Genomic DNA, 19,479 nt, shown 5'->3' on the forward strand with positions numbered 1-19,479 from the left:
AAGAGGAAGGGGGAAAGAAAAAAAAGTGGGAGGGAGTGAGGGGGGAGACGAATGGAGGGTACATGGAAGGATGAAGATGGTCAGAAAAGGAAGAAGGAGGGTCTTGTAACTCAGCTGCTCTCCAACAGGAATAATAACCTAACAGCCTTTTGAGAGTCATGCAATAAGATCTTTCGGGCTTTACTAGGCAGTGTAATAAGTAAGCATTATTGCATAGGCAGAAATGAAAATCTGGCAACTTAAGTGTGTGTGTGTAGAATTCATAAGCACACATACATTAAGTAAACACAAGTGTATGTGCTCCTTTCTAAAAAGGAAAAAAAAAAAATCAGTGTTCTTTAAACCAAATGTTTTTTCCGGGTGTCTTGGTTGGTGAAAGTATCATGGAGTCATTTTAAAAGAAAATGTCTCAGCGTCAGCCCTGTGGTTGCCCAGGCAAACCACATGAGTGGATTCACCTCCCTGCAGCTCTTGCAGCCCTGATCTGGCTGACGCTGCATCCAGGCAGGCCCAGACCTGGACTGTGCTGAGCACAGCATGAGCAAAGCATGGCCAGGAAAGGTAAAGACTATGACTTGTTTTCTCTACCTGAGCTACACAAAGCTGAATCCAGATGTTCGAACAGCAAATACATGTGGTTTTTTTGTTTTTAAATTTCAGCAGGTCCAGTGCTCATGCTGGGATAGGACACAGGTGCATTTTAAGATCATATAGACTTATGCACAATTCATTATATCTGATGAGGAATTGCCTTGATCTCAAGGGGGGAAAAATCTAGTAACTTTCAGCAATAAAAATACACCCACCAAATGCTTCTTCCTCAAATACTGATGGCGAAGGACCAGTGGTTTAAACAGTAGCATCCAAGGCACACACAGTAGTGCAACCACTACCAGGAAACACTGAATTCCTTTCTACAAAGTAAGGACAAGGCACATCACATTAATCAAACATGCAGTTTCCAACTCCAGCACAAATATCCCCTAAACAGTACTTTCTTACTGATCTAACAATAACACTATCTAGCTTCTCAAAATAATTAGATGATGTTGTGGCGAAGCCCAGGAATTGTCTCATAGTATGAGAGTTATTGATTCTGCTCTTTGTGGATATAGGAGTTATAATAGGTCCTCTGAAGCTAAGGAGGATGGGCTGAATTTAAGTCTGGATATATGGTCTGAAAACTAAAATCACAGAAAGAGATTTTTAAAGGCTTTTCCAGAGTCACAGAAGTATCTGGCTTCCTGACCTGGGGTAACCACCTAAGACAGTCCACCTCTGGGTTGACGCACCTGTCCAGAATATAGCATCGAATTACTAGAGTCCCCATAGGAGAAGAGAAACATGTTTATGAAATGGATCAGAAGGCTCGGTGCTTTCTCGGATGTATTAGCATTATAGGCTGTCCACTTGTAAAATATGAGGATAACCAAGTAGCCGAACAAAGAGGTCATGAAGATTATTTCAGGAATAAATCCAAAGTAGATATTCAGGGGCTTCTTGAAATAGCTAGAAAGGAAGAGAGAAAAAAAATGTTAAAGGTCAATGGACCCAGAGGGGTGCCTGGCTGGCTCAGTCAGTGGAGCATGGGCCTCTTGATCTCGGGGTTGTGTATTTGGGTCCCACACTGGGCACAGAGCTTACTTTAAAGGTGAAGAGACCCAGGGTCACCCCTACGCGAAACGGAGTACTTAGTAGATTTCCTACCTACAGCTCCCTCAATTCTGTCTTTATCACTTAAAGAAGCAACAGCCAGAAGCACGGGAGGCCAACAGAAACAAGAAGGATTAACCGTGACTTCCAAACTTTTGGACCTTGAACATCCTGGTACCAACCCCAGTAATCTTTTCCCATGAGAAAGAGACTAGAAAATATAGTACATTCTGGGACCACAGTTCATAATTTTAAATGAGCTACCCATAAAAGAAAAAAGATAACTCACTCATTTTGATGAAAATGACATAAGGTTTTTCAAAGATCTTCACTGCAGTTATGAATTGTTAAGGGACTAATATTAAGCCTCATTTAAGAATATGAGATTTTTAGGGGGCACCTGGGTGGCTCAGTGGGTTAAGCCTCTGCCTTCAACTCAGGTCATGATCTCAGGATCCTGGGATTGAGCCCCACACTGGGCTCTCTGCTCAGCAGGGAGCCTGCTTCCCCCTTCTCTCTCTACCTGCCTCTCTGCCTCCTTCTGATCTCTCTATGTGTCAAATAAATAAACAAAATCTTTAAAAGAAAAAAAAAGAATATGAGATTTTTATAAAAGCACTTCTTTAACACAGAATGGGGTTCTAAGTTACTAATTCCTCCCCAAATAAGCCATTATATCTTTATGCAAAAGCATTATCTAAGCTATGCGTGTTCTTGTGACATAAATACAGCAACTCACGTATGGTTGAAGAGGCTCAAGGTGACTCCAAACATCATGTGGGTGATGCCGAGGATAACAGACGTTTTCATTTTAAAGGAGTTGAGAAAGGTCAGTTTATTGGTAGCAATGTTCCAGATCTGTCACAACACAAGGAAACAAAAAGGCATTACAGAGTTCGTGAATAGGATATTATTCACCTATTTCTTTTTCTTTAAAAGTAAGCTCTACCAAAAAAAAAAAAAAAAAAAAAGTTAGCTCTACTCCCAATGTGGGGCTAGAACTCATGACCCTGAGATCAAAAGTTGCATACTCCAACAGCTGAGTGAGCCAGGTGCTCCTGGCTTTTTTTGGTTTTGTTTTGTTTTGTTGTTATAGAAAATCCTAAACACAGACTTAAGTAGAGAGGACAGTATAACAAACTCACATTTACCTATGACCCAGATGCACAATTACCTATTGACTCAAGGTCAATCTTATTTTATCATACAGACAAACTACTTTCCACCTCCATATTATTTGGAAGCAAAGTCCAGATATCATATCATTTTACCAGTAAATATTTGACTCTTTTTTTTGTTTGTTTTAAGAAAGAGAGAGCCCACCTGCTGGGGAAAAGGAGGAGAGGTGGGGAGAAGGGCTGAAAGAGAGAGAGAGAGAATTTTTTTTTTAAGACTTTATTTATTTGAGAGAGAGAGAGTGTGAGAGGGCGTACAAGCAGGTGGAAGGGGAGAGGCAGAGGAAGAAGCAGACTCCCTGCTGAGCAGGGAGCCGGATGTAGGACTTGATCCTAGGACCCCAGGATCACAACCTGAGCCAAAGGCAGATGCTTAACTGACTGAGCCACCCAGGTACCCAACAGAGAGAATCTTTTTTTTTTTTTTTTTTAATATTTTTATTTATTTATTTGACAGAGAGAGAGAGATCACAAGGAGGCAGAGAGACAGACAAAGAGAGAGATGAAGCAGGCTCCTTGCTCAGCAGGGATCCCAATGCAGGGCTCAATCTCAGGACCCTGAGATCATGACCTGAGCTGAAGGCAGAGGCTTAACCCACTGAGCCACCCATGCGCCCCAAGAGAGAGAATCTTAAGCAGGCTCCACACCCAGGATGGACATGGGGACCGATCTCATGACCCTGAGGTCATGATCTGAGCTGAAATCAAGATCAGATGGTTAACTGCCTGAGCCACCCAGGCACCACACCCTACCTTTTTTAGGTAAGGACTAATTTTTTTTAAAACATGACCACAATACTGTTATCACTCCCAAAAGCATTAACAATGACTCTTTAATATCATGAAACATACAGTCAGTATTTAAAATTCTTTAATTGTGCCCCAATTATTTATTTATTTATTTTAAAAAAGATTTTATTTATTTGAGAGAGAGAGAGAAGGATAGCACAAGCTAGGGAGAGAAGCAGAGGCAGAAGGAGAGGGACAAGGAGGCTCCCTGCTCAGCAGGGGTTGATCCCCGGACCCTGGGATCATGACCTGAGCCAAATGAAGGCAGATGCTTAACTGACTGAGCCACCCAGGCACCCTATGCTTCAATTAAAAGAAAAAGAATTTCATTTATTCAAAGTAGAGTCCAGATTAGGTCTCTACACTGACACAGCTCTTAAATATCTAATCTATAAATTCTCCCTCTACTCTCCTTTTTTTTCCTTACAAAATATTTGAAGAAGCTGGGACATTTATTTTGTAGATGTTCCCACGGTCATTGTTTTCCTGATCATATCCCCATGGTGCTGTCTTTCCATCTATTTTTATTTTTTTTAATTTTATTTGGAAAATAAGAATCTATTTGAAACAGGAAAAAGGAAAACAAAACAAAACAAAACAGAGAGAGAGAAAGAAACAAAGGAAAAAAAAAAAAAGAAATGTAAATTGTTAGTCTGAAGGACAAACGAGTTGTGAGGAAACACCTGGAGCTCAAAATAGTCTCTTCCCCTGGTGCTGGAGTTTTGCCGACCTGTGGGATCCATAAGCTTGTCATTCACCTGTTCTTCCAGTCTGTCTTCTGGGGGAGTTCCATCTATTTTTAAATATCAGTTGCCTTAAGCTTTGTCACCTGGGCCTGGACATGTGCAATATTTTCCACAGTTCTGCCTCTACTTGACCATCAGATTATGTTTCCTGAACCAACGCCTCCAATGCAGGCACCTCCCTGTGCCCAAACCTACCCTGCACCCCCACTGTCTTCTTCAGGACGAAGTGCAGACTCAGGAACATGAGGAGCCAGGTCTTCCACCGGCTAGCCTGGCATCATGTTTCCTGAACCGAGGTCCTTGTGAAGTGCTCACGCTCGGCGACTTCTAACCTGAAAACTTGTGGCTGATTCTCTCTCAGACGCAGTGTGCCCTGAGATTCAGTTCTATAGCTCCAACGGCCTGATGGACATGTATACCTGCACGTCCAACAGGCTCTTCAAACTCAACACCTACCCTTAAGCATCAAATGAGATGTATGAAAGACAACAGCAAAACAAAACAAAACCAAAAAACTTTCTGTTAACTACAGAACACTATAGAATGTTACCTAGTATTATTATTAGACTAAGCTACTTGAGGGGAGGGGCTACAACTGCAATTATGTTTCCCCCAGCAAGCACTATGCCTAGACACAATGGGATTCAGTAAACATTTGTTATGTGAAATGTTATTCAACCTCTTCAAGCCTCTGTCTCCTTATCTGTATGACGGGGAGAGCAGTACTTACTTCCCCGCTAGAAATATTTCAGGGCAGAGTATAGAGATTGGCCCACAGCGACCATTTCATTAACATTTGCTTTTATAATAATCAAAATGAGTAACTTTGTATCTCCCCACTTCTATGTTTTTGCACATACTTCTCTCTCACCTGTAACAGTCTGAAATTTTTAACATTTTCTTTATTTATTCATGAGAGATAGAAAAAGAGAGAGAGAGGCAGAGGGAGAAACAGGCTCCCCGCCAAGCAGGGAGCCTAATGTGGGACTTGATCCCAGGACCCTGGGATTCTGACCTGAGTTGAAGGCAGACACTTAACCAACTGAGACACCCAGGCGCCCCTGAAATATTTTTTAAAGGCCAAATTAATGCCCATTTTTTAAAGAAACCTTGATCTTTCTGTCCCATAACGATCTGTTTTTCCTCTGGAATTCTGTACTCCTTTTTGTCTAATGCTCATTCTTAAATTCCTCCCTCCATCCCCTTTTAAACAGACAATACAAAAGATTTGATCACACTTTATTTGCCTAAGTTTTTTTTTTGTTTGTTTTTGTTAATTCTGGGAAAAGTTTCTGTAAGTATGTAAGGATAAAAATGGAAATCTAAAAATCCATAGAAAGAACTGCTTCTACTTTGTTAAAACATCTGCTAAAAATAAAAGCCAAACTAAGTTAAACAGAAATAAACTGGGAAGGAGTCTTAAAAGTCAGTCTTCCCAGGGTCAAAATTATCACACACCTCTGAAATAAATAGTACAGGAAAAATTATTTGGCTCCCCAAGGCATTTGGGTTTCTTATGGTTTGGAAGTATTCTAGACCACTACACAAAATACTTCAGCTAAAAACCAAGTTAACTATCTTCAATTTAATTCTCTCACTTCCAGGTTACAGTTTAAAAATCTGGTGTTAGGGGCACCTTGGTGGCTCAGTTGGTTGGGCGTCTGACTCTTGGTTTCGGCTTGGGTCATGATCTCAGCGTCATGGGACCAAGCCTTGGAACGGGCTCTGTGCTCAGCAAGGAGTCAGCTTGGGATGCTTTCCCTCTTCCTCTTCCTGCCCCTCTGCCTTTCCCCCACACACAGGCACACTCTCTCTCGCTCTCTCTCAAGTAAGTACGTAAATAAACCAATAAATCTTTTTTTTAAATGTGGTATTAGACAAAAGGAAAGAAGTGTTCTTACTGGATCGATGCCAAAAGGGTATGGTCCACCAAAAACTCCAGGGACGGATGGGTTCAACTGCAGAACAGGGTTCCCCCGAAGTGTCTCCTCCCTACCACGTCAGGAGAAAAGTTCGATTTATTTTTATCAAGAGAGGGAAACTGCTGGGGTCCAAAATTGATCCTAAAAGAAACTACTACAGCTGTCTTCTCTCTTCAATAAAAGAGGAGCGACTAGCATCTGAGAATAAGAAGGGAGCAGAAATAACAAGACCACAAACAAACAAACACACCTACACAATTAAGTAAGGAATTTGGGGACTCTGCTTTTAATTTACAAGAAGAAACAATGTGCCTAAATTTACAGTCTCAGTTTCTTTCTTTTCTTCTTCTTCTTCTTTTTTTTTTTTAAATAGGCTCCACACTTAGGGCTGCCTGGGTGGCTCAGTTGGCTAAGCATAAGTGGGCTCCACACCAGCGTGGAGCCCAATATAGGGCTTGAATTCACAACTCCAAGATCAAGACCTGAGCTGATTTCAACAGTCAGATGTTTAACTGACTGGACCACCCAGGCACTCCAGGCACTCAGTTTCTTGATAGTGTTGAAGGAATCACAAACATTTGCTTGGCTGGGGCATAAATAAGAGGGGACACTGGATTCTTCCTAAACAGAGACGCTGTCAGCCACCTCTTCAAGAGGTATAAGTTTACCTCTTGTCTGGACAATCAGAGCTGAACAGAAAGGGAATGAACTTTGACTTTTAGCTTCTTTGCAACTTACGTCCAATTATATAAAGTGAACATTGGCCGTACGCTCCAGGATGACCCGAAGATATTAAGAGACTTGGAAAAGCAATCATTGTAGATGAGGCCAGTGTAGATGGAAAACACGCCCATCAACAGGATAATGTACCGGCCGCTGAACACGGTGCTAAACATCTGGGAACCAGAAGAAAGACATCAATGAAACGTACTCCTCATGGCTCATGTTGTGACAATGTTACAGAGAATATATGACCCTTCTTCTCACACTAATCTACCCCACCCACCTCGGGTCAGAGAGCTTAGAGTAAAAGCCAAATACAGTGCTAACAAGAAATTACTTTCACAACACATGACCACTTTAGAGTTAAAATGAATATAATTTCTCTACTCCTGCAACGGCCTCTGTAACTTTTCTGTAAATGCATGGATAAAGGACTCCCAGATCATAATTTTATAATGAATGTTTGAGAGATGCAAAGTTTCAGTCCAACACAGATGGAGCAAACATTACCTCATTCTCATTCTTCTGAGAGAGGATCCGGCTCTCCCTCAATACCATCCATACAGCAAAAAGGGTCATCAAAATACCATGGCCAAAGTCCCCAAACATCACAGCAAACAGGAAAGGGAAAGTGATGATGGTATATGGAGCTATAAAGAAACCAGAGGAAAAAAGCAAAGTACAGGAAACCGTGACCATCAGCAACAGATCACATTCCTCCTCATACACTAAGATCAGTATAAGGGGACTTATTCTCTAGCTGTTGGTCAGACGGACTCCCAGAGAAAATCTTCCATGACAGGATCCCCAAGTCCTCACAAAGCAGCTCTGATGGGATCCGGGTGACCATTAGCATTTTAAACAAAGAACACAGGAAGTGAAAGTTCTGTCCCTAGCCCTGGCAACAGTGTGGTTTGTTCTTTGATTCCCTTTCTCTAACCCCAGAACGCTGCTCCTTTGACAGGCAAGCTTTCTTCTCTTGTGCAGCAACCATTTCTCAGCTGAATAAAGTTCCCAGGTAAGTGGGAGGAAGGAAGCCCAGAGCCCAGAGAAAAGCCAGTCCCGCAGACTTCAGCTAAAAACAAATTTTAAGACTTGTGACTTAATATATTACTCTCCTGTTTTTGCTTTGTGAAATCTGTTTTGTGTCTAAAATGGTCGATAATTGCTATGTTTTCTCTAACCTGGAATAGGGAAGCCATTTAAAAATATAAGAAATCTCGGAACAAACTTTTTGCTTAAAGCACTTCCTACAAATGGTATGCTAGAGAAAACCAGGTGTTTCATAGTTGTAAGGGCACACAAAAGAATCCAATCCCCTGAGCTCACTCCTATAAAACCATGTCTCAAAGGAGAGCCGCCCAGTAATAAACTTCCCTCCCTGTGTCAAAATGGGCACCTCCTTACAGGAATTCCACCAGGGCTGAGGTCTTGACTACATCGTTAGTTTTATGCCAGTTACTCAGGAACATTTGAAGGGAGGCATTAGAAGAAACAAACAAACAAACAAATAAAACCTCTAGAGGAAGAAGATTCAAGCTTTTTTACCTGGATTTATCTCTCGGTAAGTTCCAATTCCATAAGCATCGACTATGTTCTGAAAGCCATATGTGAACTTGTTTGTTTTGTTATAGGTTGGGGGTGTCTGATTTGTTTGCATCCTGTTCAGAATAGAGGGCACAGTGGAACCACTGTGTTCCTGGGAAATAGTAAACACATATATCAAAATTAGATCATATGTATTTATCAAAACTCATCAAACTACACATATAAAATAGGTGCTTTTTACGTTATATTAATGTCGATCTTGCCCAGTCTTTAGAGAAATATGATCTAGGTATAAAATCTACAGTGAAAGATTTAAAGTAAGTGTTACAAAGAATATCCTTGTGTGAGAAAATTCAATTCTAAAATGTGCAACCAAAGAAAACATGGAACTTCCTTGTCTGGAGACATTCCCATGTGCCTTTCTAAGAATATCGTTGTTCTGCCCTTTTATGGAGAAAGCAGCGTTATCTTCTTGAACTCTAACTACTAGACAGGACTGCCAGGGTTATCTCTCGGAGCAGTCTGATGGGAGCGCCTGGGTGGCTCAGTTGGTTAAGTGGCTGTCTTTGGCTCAGGTCATGATCTCAGAGTCCTGGGATCAACGACCCTGTACGGGGCTCCCTGCTCAGTGGAGTCTGCTTCTCCCTCTTCCTCTGCCCCTTCCTACCCCCTGCCACTTGTGCTCTGCCTTCCCTCTCTCTCAAGAAAATAAAATCTTAAAAAAAAAAAAGGAACCAGTCTCAGGGGCAAAGAGAATGGATAAAGAAACTGACATTCTGGTCAGGAGCTATTCTGAAGAAGCATGAGTATATACCCAAGTCATTTCATCTTTTTTAAAAAAATATTTTAATATTTATATAATAATTTTGAGAGTGAGAGAGTGTGTGTGTGTACATGAGTCGGGGAGGGGGCAAGCAGACTCCACACTCAGCGCGGAGCCTGATGTGGGGCTGGATCTCACAGCCCTGAGATCATCATGACTTGAGCTGAAATCAAGTCAGATACTCAACTGACTGAGGACTGAGCCACCCAAGAGCCCAGTCATTTCATTTTTTTGAACTGCAGTTTCCACATCTGGAAAACAAGGTTATACGAAATGTATTGTTAGGAGGCAAGAGGAGTACAAGATGAGTCTACCCAAGAACTCTGAGAGTAAAAATGCCATAAAATGTCATCAATTAATGTTAGTATGGATGGGAACCGCTCCTCCTAGCTGCACTGCCAGCTGTGGGGGACTCACCGTGCCCCTTCTGAGTGCAAACTGGATGGAGTCGAGGTCGGTAACGGGGCACCAGACCTCTGCGATCAGACACTTCTGGGTCACGTCGATGTTGCACAGGTTCAGGGTGTGGTAAATGGCCTTCATCTTCCGCACTTTGATGAACCAGACTCGGATGTTCTTAGCAGCTGCCTGCAGGACCCTCTGGCGGTGATCCTCTGTTTGATTGAGAACCTTATGGGAGAGAAACCAGCAAGGAGAGATCCTTCTACACCAGGCTTAGGTCTCAGCATATGAATGGCCAAGAGGCACAGCTTTCTGAGAAGGATTGCTAGGGATTTCTTCTTCTTCTGACTAGAATGGCTTTTTTTCGGTGGGGGGAGGATTATAAGGAATTAGAATTTTAGTTACTAATATTCATTTTCATTCAGCTTCAAGCTAAAAAGAAACCCGAAGAGATAGTTTTTAGTTCCTCTATATTTATCTTCCCCCCAACTCCACAGCTTATCTGATCATTAAAGAGCAATGACTTGGGGCGCCTGGGTGGCTCAGTGGTTTAAAGCCTCTGCCTTCGGCTCGGGTCATGATCCCAGTGTCCTGGGATCGAGCCCCGCATCGGGCTCTCTGCTCAGCAGGTAGCCTGCTTCCTCCTCTCTGCCTACTTGTAATCTCTGTCTGTCAAATAAATAAATAAAATATTAAAAAAAAAAAAAAAAAGCAATGACTTTCCATGTAGAGTCTGTAACTCAGACTCAAAGACGTCAGCAGCACAGGGCTGGGACTGGACAAAACCCACTATTAAAAAGAGTAAGCTGGAGAATGCGCTGAACATAAGCCAGCACCGGGGAATGATGGGAAAGAGGCAGGGCTGAATGCCGCTGCCCGCCTATGCCAAGAGAGACTCCATGCCAGGGAACAAGGGACAGGAGACCCTGCGGGGTCAAAAGGACTCAAACCCTTAGAAGAGATTTAGACTGCCACATACCACTGTTATCGTGGGGCAGATTAAGTCTTTATCTTTCTGTCAGGCTTCTTGGGGGAAAAAAGACGTTTCAGTGGTGATCCTTTGGAAACCAGTACACATTGCCCTCAGGAGCAGGGGTACTTAACATTCTAATGCCTTGTTTATCACCATTTACGATTTCAACAGCAAGAGAGGGGCTAAGCCAAAGGGTAAGCAACCTGCCACTCACACTTCTGCATGAAAATTGACCTTAAATCTCCACATTTCTTTAAAATGCACAAGGCTGGGGTGCCTGGGTGGCTCAATGGGTTAAAGCCTCTCCTTTTGGCTCAGGTCACCATCCCAGAGTCCTGGGATCGAGCCCCACATCGGGCTCTGTGCTCAGCAGAAAGCCTGCTTCCTCCTCTCTCTCTCTCTGCCTGCCTCTCTGCCTGCTTGTGATCTCTGTCAAATAAATAAATAAAATCTTTAAAAAAAAATGCACAGGGCTCCATCATACCTGGTTTATCAAGTCAATTCAGAAAAAAGTAGTAACTACTTTCTGAAGGGTAATGGGTGGTGACTTCCATAAAAAAAACACACATGCTAGAGAAACTCTTGTATCACTTGAGAAGGCACAAAGTTATTTTCACACCTTCTGGCTGTTGACAATTTTACAACTACTATTCAAACTACAGGAAGGATGCTGGATAAACTTGTAAGCATTGCCCTATCTGCTTTTCTCTTTCCCCATCCCCCACACCCACTTTTTTTTTTTTTAGGATTCTATTTTTAAATAATCTCCATACCCAACACGGAGCTCCAACTCACAATCCCAAGATCAAGAGTTGCATGCTCTACCGACTGATGAGCCAGGCACCCCTCAATTCCTTTTTTTTTTCTTTTAAGATTTTTATTTATTTATTTGACAGACAGAGATCACAAGTAGGCAGAGAGAGAAAGAGGAGGAAGCAGGCTCCCTGCTGAGCAGAGAGCCCAATGCGGGACTCAATTATAGAACCCTAAGATCATGACCTGAGGCGAAGGCAGAGGCTTTAACCCACTGAGCCACTCAGGTGCCCCACTCTCTATTCCTTTTTAAAGTTTCAGTTCAGGGTGTCTGGGTGGCTCAGTGGTTGGGTGACTTCCTTTGGTTCAGGCATGATCTTGGAGTCCCAGGAATTAGTCCCACATGGGGCTCCCTCTTCAGTGGGGAGACTGCTTCTCCCTCTGACCCTCCCCCCCTCACACACACTCTCTCTCTCACTCTCTCTCTCAAATAAATAAATAAAATCTTAAAAAAAAAATAAAGTTTCAGTTCATATAGCTGGATATTTCAAAGATCAAATTCTGCATATTGCCTGTGCCTTTTAAAAAACCTATGCATAAGTCAAGGAGGGGATAAGATAGCTCTAGAACCCAGAATGTACTAACTGGCCTATCACAGATGTCAGCAGGTCTAAAAGTCTAAAAAACTCTCTTCCCTTGATTAAACAGGTTAAGTGTATCTCAAAGGAGATGGGAATAGGTTATTGGTGGGTCACAGACCATGCGAGCTGGAGGGAAAGATGATAAAGGGAGTTGAAATAGGAGTGAGAACATATCTCTGACAATTCTGCCCCTGCTGGAAAGAACTGTCTTTGATATTAAGTACAGCGGGCCCCTATCTGTAGGGGACACCACCCAAGATCCCCAGTGGGTGCCTGAAACCGTTAATACTATCTAACTATTTATAGTACATTTTGTTCTACACACACATACCTATGACGAAGTTTAATTTAAAAAAATTAACGCACAGTAAGAGATTAACAGCATTAATAATAGAACAGAATAATTATAACAATGTTACAATAAAAGTCATGTGAATGTGGTCTCTCTCTCTCAGTATCTTATTGTCCATACTCACCCTTCTGGTGAGGATGTGAGGACACAATGTCTAGGTGAGGGGATGGAGTGAGGAGAATGGCGTAGGCTGCTACTAGCCTTCTGACATCATCAGGGGGAGGATCATGTTTCAGACCCGCAGTTGACTGTGGGTAACTGACATCTCAGAAGGCAAAATCACAGAGAAGGGGGAGCAGGGACTGCTGTGTGTTTTAATGCTTCAAGAGGACAATCATGACATCCTTTCAACTGGGAACAAAGCTCCAACTGGCCATGCTTTCCCTCCATGGATGCCTCAATCATGACTCCAACCTTAGGACCTCATGATAACCATGGAGTGTATAAACCACACTGGTGATGTCAGTCTCTTCTGGGGTACAAGACTTACGGTAGGCCTCTCTGGCTAGACCATGTGGTTAAGATCTGAGGTAACCAGAGTTATACACCAAGCTTTTAAGAGCTGCTACCTCTGGAGGGAGAGAGAGTGTGAGAGACGGAGGAACTGACTTTATGTTTACTTCTTTATTGCTTGATACTTTTTTCTCATCTAAGTATACTTTTTTTTACCTCATAAAAAATACCTCAGACTCATAAGGAGGGAAACTAAATACTCAAAGCAACAAGAATTTCAGAGGTATAGCATTCCTGTCGTGTTTGAGGATGATTAACACTGTCATGCTATTTTTAGCAATCATTCCCTGCAACTTTTCCCCAGCGCCCAACAGCACAAGTCACCCACGGACACTTCCGTTTTTGGCATCCTGGCTGCTATAGTTGTCTCATAAACTGTTAGTATTTCAAGGAAGGAGAACGGTCTTCGATTATGGTATTTCACACACAAACAAATTCCCTCCAGCCCTCTGGTACCATTTGGAGATCATCAATCCTGGTATTAACTCCAGAAGCCATTTCCTTCCGCTCCTGTGGTGTCTCAGGACAGGGATAGAGTGAGGCCCGGAACCTGGAACATACAGACATAGCCCCATGAAAAACGAAGCTTCTTTTTTTTTTTTTTTTAAGATTTTATTTATTTACTTGACAGACAGAGATCACAAGTAGGCAGAGAGGCAGGCAGAGAGTTGAGGAAACAGGCTCTCCACTGAAAACAGGCACCCTGAAAACTTAAGTTTCTTAACATGTCCATTTTAAATAACCTCGGAAAGAAATCTCAGTGTACTAGAAGGACCAAAACAGGATTAGCTCAGACAGTCACGCTGATCATTAATAAATTCTAAGTGTCCTATAAACAGAGCAAGAACATCTGAACTACCCTTACATTCTCTGCAGTTACTGAATTCCCTTAAAGTGTTAAAAAGTCAGTAGTGAGGGGTGCCTGGGTGGCTCAGTGGGTTAAGCCTCTGCCTTCAGCTCAGGTCATGATCTCAGGGTCCTGGGATCAAGCCCCGCATCGGGCTCTCTGCTCAGCAGGGAGCCTGCTTCCTCCTCTCTCTCTGCCTGCCTCTCTGCCTACTTGTGATCTCTGTCAAAAAAAATAAATAAATAAAATCTTTAAAAAATAAAAATAAAAAAAAAATAAAAACTCAGCAGTGCAAATCGTATTGTAAATTATTAGAAAAAAGTAGCAAGGAAAAGAGATCCTATGGGTAGAATTTCAGAAAAGTGTGAGGGCACAGTGCCTATAGCACACTGCTGGGTACACAAACCCATTGTCCTAAAACAACGTAGCATTTGTAAACCATGAGTCCTAAATACATTTTTTCAAAGAAAGGAAATTGTGGTTTTGACAGTACTTTTAAAAAGGAACTTAGGTCATTTCTAATTGTTTAAAATAGTCTTAATATAATTAAAAGATATTTGCACTATGTCAAAGTAGACTAAAAAGGGTTATTGTTTCACTCTTCTATATTCCATGGCTTAATAGGCAGCCTGGCTGCACCCTCTGGGAGGCACATCTCTCTTACCCTTCGCAGATTTTCTTGACTCTGTTTTTCAGCTGATCGCCTTGGAAGAAGATGATGAATACGGACTTGTGCACGTGGTCACCCTGGGCCCCAAACCCAAAACAAAGAATTCAGATTTCTGGCCTGGAAGATTTCTTAAATACCCTACTTGGTGCTACAGGAACAACAGAAGTCCTTGAAGGATATGGCAACCCTGCACTGTTTAAGCTGTTACTAGAACATTTGCCCTGTAGTCTCCCATTCACACAAAAAACCCTTCTGTATTTGTTTTTAAACTCAACCATGAGCTGAAATACAGATGCTAAGATGATTCTCCTTGTAGCACCATATAGCCCTTTTTACTAATTCAATGCCTGAGTAAGGAGGAGGAGAGGAAAGGAAGCCATTCCTGTTTGTTCCACGCTTAGAAGTTCCCAGATAAAGGGGACTGAGGAACCATAAGGAGGTGAGGGTTTGGGGAGAATGCCGATATAGAATCTCATGCTTCATGCTAAGTTTGATCTCAGGGCCAGGGAGGAGGGCCTTCGACTCCAAATACCAAGTTCATACGTGGAGTCTGACACAAGGACTGCAGAGCAAGGTCAGAAAATTAAGCATAACTGGGTGTTAACCAGTATTGTCTCTGGTTGCCTGTATTTTCTCATATTTCCAGAGTTCTTATAATAAATAACAAACAGACTTTAAAAGGATAAAAGGAGATGAGGAGCGAAGAAAATGAGGCAGAGTCTTAAATCCCTAAGTTCTCCAGGATGGAAAATAAACTGGAGCACGTGCCTTGTGTAGCCGCTCTGCTGTAGCTATCCAGACCCCTTTCCTCAACTTGATGATAAAATAATGTTTCTGTTGCCCACAAACTTGTCTGAATATTCCCGAGAACAGCTCCACATGAGGAGTCACTACAGACTGCAATGTCTCCACAACGGGGAGCCTGCCCAGCTCTGCTCCTCTGGGAATTCCCTGAACCCTAAGTGTCACCACTCTCCTGTTCAGGAGGATAAAAGGATAAAAGCCTCAGGTGCTCAGACCATTTCAGCTGCATGACCCACTCACTCTGAGAAGCCTCACAGTCCAATCTCTCTTTGTGGAGCAAAGAATACTCACTTAAGAAAATCCAAAGGATAACTTTCAACAGGAAAACAAAGCCCAGGCTTCCAAATAATACCAATACAAAAGTAAAGTAGATTTTTTTGCAGAACATTTCACCTTCCTTGCTTGGGAACTTTGAAATCAGGATTCACCATACTTAGTGTATGTTGATGTTAAGAGCTCTGCCCCATTAATGTCAAATGCTAAGATGTCAGCCATTCCTACTTTGCAAAGCACGAGGTAGGGAAGATCCTCTGATCCTGCGCAATGTATTAGTTTTAAACAAAGTTTTTCTAAATCTCCCAACAAACAAGTAGACAAAAAACTTTACCAAGTAAAACTTTCATCAACTTATAAAGGTCATAGTGGAGGAGGAACTCTCTCCTCTCCTTACACATTGAACTGGAACTGGAACTGGAAATTCAGATGTCACACTCTGAATTTTCATAGAAAGTTAATTAATTTTCTTTTGGCCTCTGATAAGTAACAGAAAGTATATAAAGCTGAAGTTTAAAATAAGGGGAGAAAATATACTTATAGTCCAAATAATACTGACACAGGTGAGGCTCGAAATGTCTATGCATCTGTCAGTACACATCATTGGCACACAGAGGATGGAAGTTAAGAGGAAAAGAGCAATACTTCCTATTTGCAGATTGAGGCAGGAGGAAACTTAAGGGATCCTCTGTGGGAGGGTCAGACTCAGTGGGTACCATGCAGGGTTACTGCTCTGAGCTCCCTTTTACAAGACCTACGCCACGGGACACAATTTCCTTGTCTTACAGTCACAGGATCCTCCAGGGGGTTCTCGATTTCAGCCTGTCGCAGGAACACATTCCCCCGGCACACCCGCCAAAGCATGCGCTCAAAAGTAGGGATGCGCTCCCGGTTAATCACACCAGCCACGAAGCTGTGGGGAGAAGAGCCAGATGGGGAACTCTACTTCACGCCATGGGTTGGAAGGCTTTAAGACAAAGAAGGGAAGTGAGGGGAGAGGTGCAAACATGACAAACACACAGCTATGCAATGTTATGTCAAAAGGGCTCCCAAAGTCTTCTTCCCAAAACCAGGAGAGGGTTGATGGAACAGCTCAGGAACTGAATCCAAAGTGACATAGGAACACGTCTCAATAAGTTCAGAAGAGAACACGTCCTGGAAACAAGTGAATGCCCAGCCTCACTACTCTTTTGACAGCAAAAATGAATGTGACCCCGAGTGATGGAGGGCTGAAGCACGACTTACCCAAGTCTTAAAGGTGTGCCTCTTCCCATCTCACTTGGCTCCAGGAGGGACGAGGACTCTTCCAACAAGTCTGGATCCGCCATCTGCTGATGATGCAATTCAGCCTGAATTCACAAATCAATTAATATCTAATGAAAATAGTTAGTGGCATGCAGGGAACGAGGAACCAGGAGATAAGTTCAGAAAATAAAGACGGAAAAGAAAGAAACCACCAAAAGAGACGACATACCCACAAAAACAATAAGGGAAGAAAACAAAGGAAAGAAACAAGAGGAAAAGAAAGCTTAACTGCCCCAGTAAAGCGTCTGGGGAAATGGTTTTTGAAACAAGGAATAAAGGAAAAAACATTAAATAATGGTGACAATGTATAAATCTGTTATTTGGTGGAAACCATTTTTTTCTGTTTCCCTGAATGAGCCATGAAAGTATCAGGAAATATGTGTGCATATGGATGGAAGCTGAAATGTTTCTGTTTTTAGCAAAACCAAAGCAACTGTGAAGATATTCGCAACATCAATTTTCCAGGCAGCTACAGACTAGAATTTTCCCTAGGTGGGAATGTGAAAGATGGAGACTCTCCTTCCAAGGAAGAAAGCAAGGCACAGCCACCGTCCCGAGCAGTGTTATCAGGAGAAAGGCAGAAGGGGCATTTCCACATTCTGGGTTTCCATGTTCTTCAAAATTCAGAACATGAGAGCTTTCAACATGGCCACCGTATAAAATGCCCCAAGCCACGGAAATTAAAGAGTATTCTTGGGACGCCTGGATGGCTCAGTAGGTTAAGCCGCTGCCTTTGGCTCAGGTCATGATCTCAGAGTCCTGGGATTGAGTCCCGCATCAGGCTCCTTGCTCCGCAGGGAGCCTGCTTCTCTCTCCACCTCTGCCTGCTTGTGCGTGTTCTCGCTCTCTCTCTCTCTGACAAATAAATAAATAAATAAAATCGTACCAAAAAAAAGTAAATCATATTAAAAAAAGAAAGAGAGAGTATTTCTTTCTCCACAAGCACAGTAAATGGGTAGGCCTAGGCCTCCACTGTATCAACAAAAGGAAGAAAAGATGAAAACCTCTCTGAGTGGCCTAGTTTCTGACCGGGAATCGAAGAATATTAAAAAGGTGATGTTAGGCTATATAGCTTAAGTGTCACTGAGAACAAAGTGGAACCCAATAATCTTAATCAGGTGAAGATAATGTAACCGATAATAAGCCAATATAGAGCATGTAGGCTAGTTTAATTGTTCAGATTTAAAATGATTTCCACCATGACAGTTTATACAATGAAATGAAGGAGAGGGACCTTCTCAGATGAAGATCTAGACTTCCTAGACGCTCTCTACCCAACGCATCCTACCACCTTTTATTCTTATCAGAAAGGAGAAGCTGCTCTAAAAAATAAAGGCCAATCAACGTCTCTATCACTTGATCTCCCCAACTTTAATATCCACACACTGCTTGCTTGACCAGACTAGAAATCAGTCAGAATAATCTTCCTTTTCAAAAGCAAAACTAAACAAAAAAATTAGGAGAATTTTTCTCTATCATTTTCATTCCAAACATCAATTCAACTCCCTTCTTGTTAACCTTGTGATCAAAAAACGTCACGGGGGGGGGGGCGCCTGGGTGGCTCAGTGGGTTAAGCTGCTGACTTCAGCTCAGGTCATGATCTCGGGGTCCTGGGATCGAGTCCCACATCGGGCTCTCTGCTCAGCGGGGAGCCTGCTTCCCTCTATCTCCCTCTCTACCTGCCTCTCCGTCTGCTTGTGAGCTCTCTCTGTCAAATAAATAAATAAAATCTTTAAAAAAAACAAAAAAAACGTCACGGGGTGGGGCGCCTATGTGGCTCAATTGTTAAGTGTCTGCTTTTAGCTCAGGTCATGTCCCAGGATCCTGGGATGGATCCCCACATCAGGCTCCCTGCTTGACGGGGGGTTGGGGGGACTGCTTCTCCCTCTCCCACTCCCCCTGCTTGTGTTCCCTCTCTCGCTGTGTCTCCCTGTGTCAAATGAATGAATAAAATCTCAGAAACAAAAAACAAAACAAACAAACAAACAAAAAAGCCTTAAAAATGTCACAAGGGAATCTCACCTGATAAGTGACAGGACCATAAAGGTAACACCAAGGGCGGGGCGGGGGGGGGGGACTTTAGGATTGAGTGTAAACCTGCGGATATAGACCAAATGATAAGGCTGAAAGCCTAAAAAAATAAATAAATAAATTTTGGGGGAAGTCAATTCTAAAAGCTGATGCAGGATCAACATTCAACCCTTCTTTCACTCCCCGGCCCCCCGAAAAAAGAAGAAAAAAAGAAAAGGAAGGGCAGGCACTGATACATCAGAGGGCAGACAGATACTGTCCTCAGATGTTGAAAAAGTTTAAGATGAAATAATGGGGGCAACAGGTTTCCATTTCCTATCAAATGGAAGTTTAGCTTGTTTCTACTTAATATCAAATCAGCTGATTGCAAGCCACAGGTAACTCATTTTATGGATCTAGATGACTACCTCATGTCAACTTGTTCTAGGGATGTCCCTTGGCAAAAACCAGTGAAACTGACTGCTACCCACAAGACTTCTGCCTACTTCCTGCCACGGTTCATAAGACCTGGTTTTAGTAAATCCAAAAGATCAGGC

General features: G+C 42.5%; 1 protein-coding gene across 7 annotated transcripts in view; it reads right to left on the reverse strand.

Annotated features, from left to right (window-relative positions):
• ATP6V0A1 (ATPase H+ transporting V0 subunit a1) overlaps nt 1-19,479 on the reverse strand; it is a 45,256-nt gene that overhangs the window by 17,965 nt on the left and 7,812 nt on the right. For 4 of the 7 annotated variants that reach the window (XM_044247887.1, XM_044247886.1, XM_044247892.1 and 1 more), the window contains exons 4-15: nt 16,853-16,956; nt 16,394-16,520; nt 14,525-14,607; nt 13,470-13,563; nt 9,797-10,009; nt 8,557-8,707; nt 7,519-7,658; nt 7,024-7,181; nt 6,265-6,355; nt 2,393-2,511; nt 1,293-1,509; nt 807-914 (exon numbers count right to left, since the gene is read on the reverse strand). In XM_044247887.1, coding sequence (XP_044103822.1) covers nt 807-914; nt 1,293-1,509; nt 2,393-2,511; nt 6,265-6,355; nt 7,024-7,181; nt 7,519-7,658; nt 8,557-8,707; nt 9,797-10,009; nt 13,470-13,563; nt 14,525-14,607; nt 16,394-16,520; nt 16,853-16,956 — 1,605 coding nt within the window. The remainder of the gene's footprint in view (nt 1-806; nt 915-1,292; nt 1,510-2,392; nt 2,512-6,264; nt 6,356-7,023; nt 7,182-7,518; nt 7,659-8,556; nt 8,708-9,796; nt 10,010-13,469; nt 13,564-14,524; nt 14,608-16,393; nt 16,521-16,852; nt 16,957-19,479) is intronic. The other 3 variants (XM_044247891.1, XM_044247888.1, XM_044247893.1) reach the window with 1 other exon arrangement.

The sequence above is a fragment of the Neovison vison genome, chromosome 5, assembly GCF_020171115.1.
Source record: "Neovison vison isolate M4711 chromosome 5, ASM_NN_V1, whole genome shotgun sequence".
Classification (NCBI taxonomy): Eukaryota; Metazoa; Chordata; class Mammalia; order Carnivora; family Mustelidae; genus Neogale; species Neogale vison.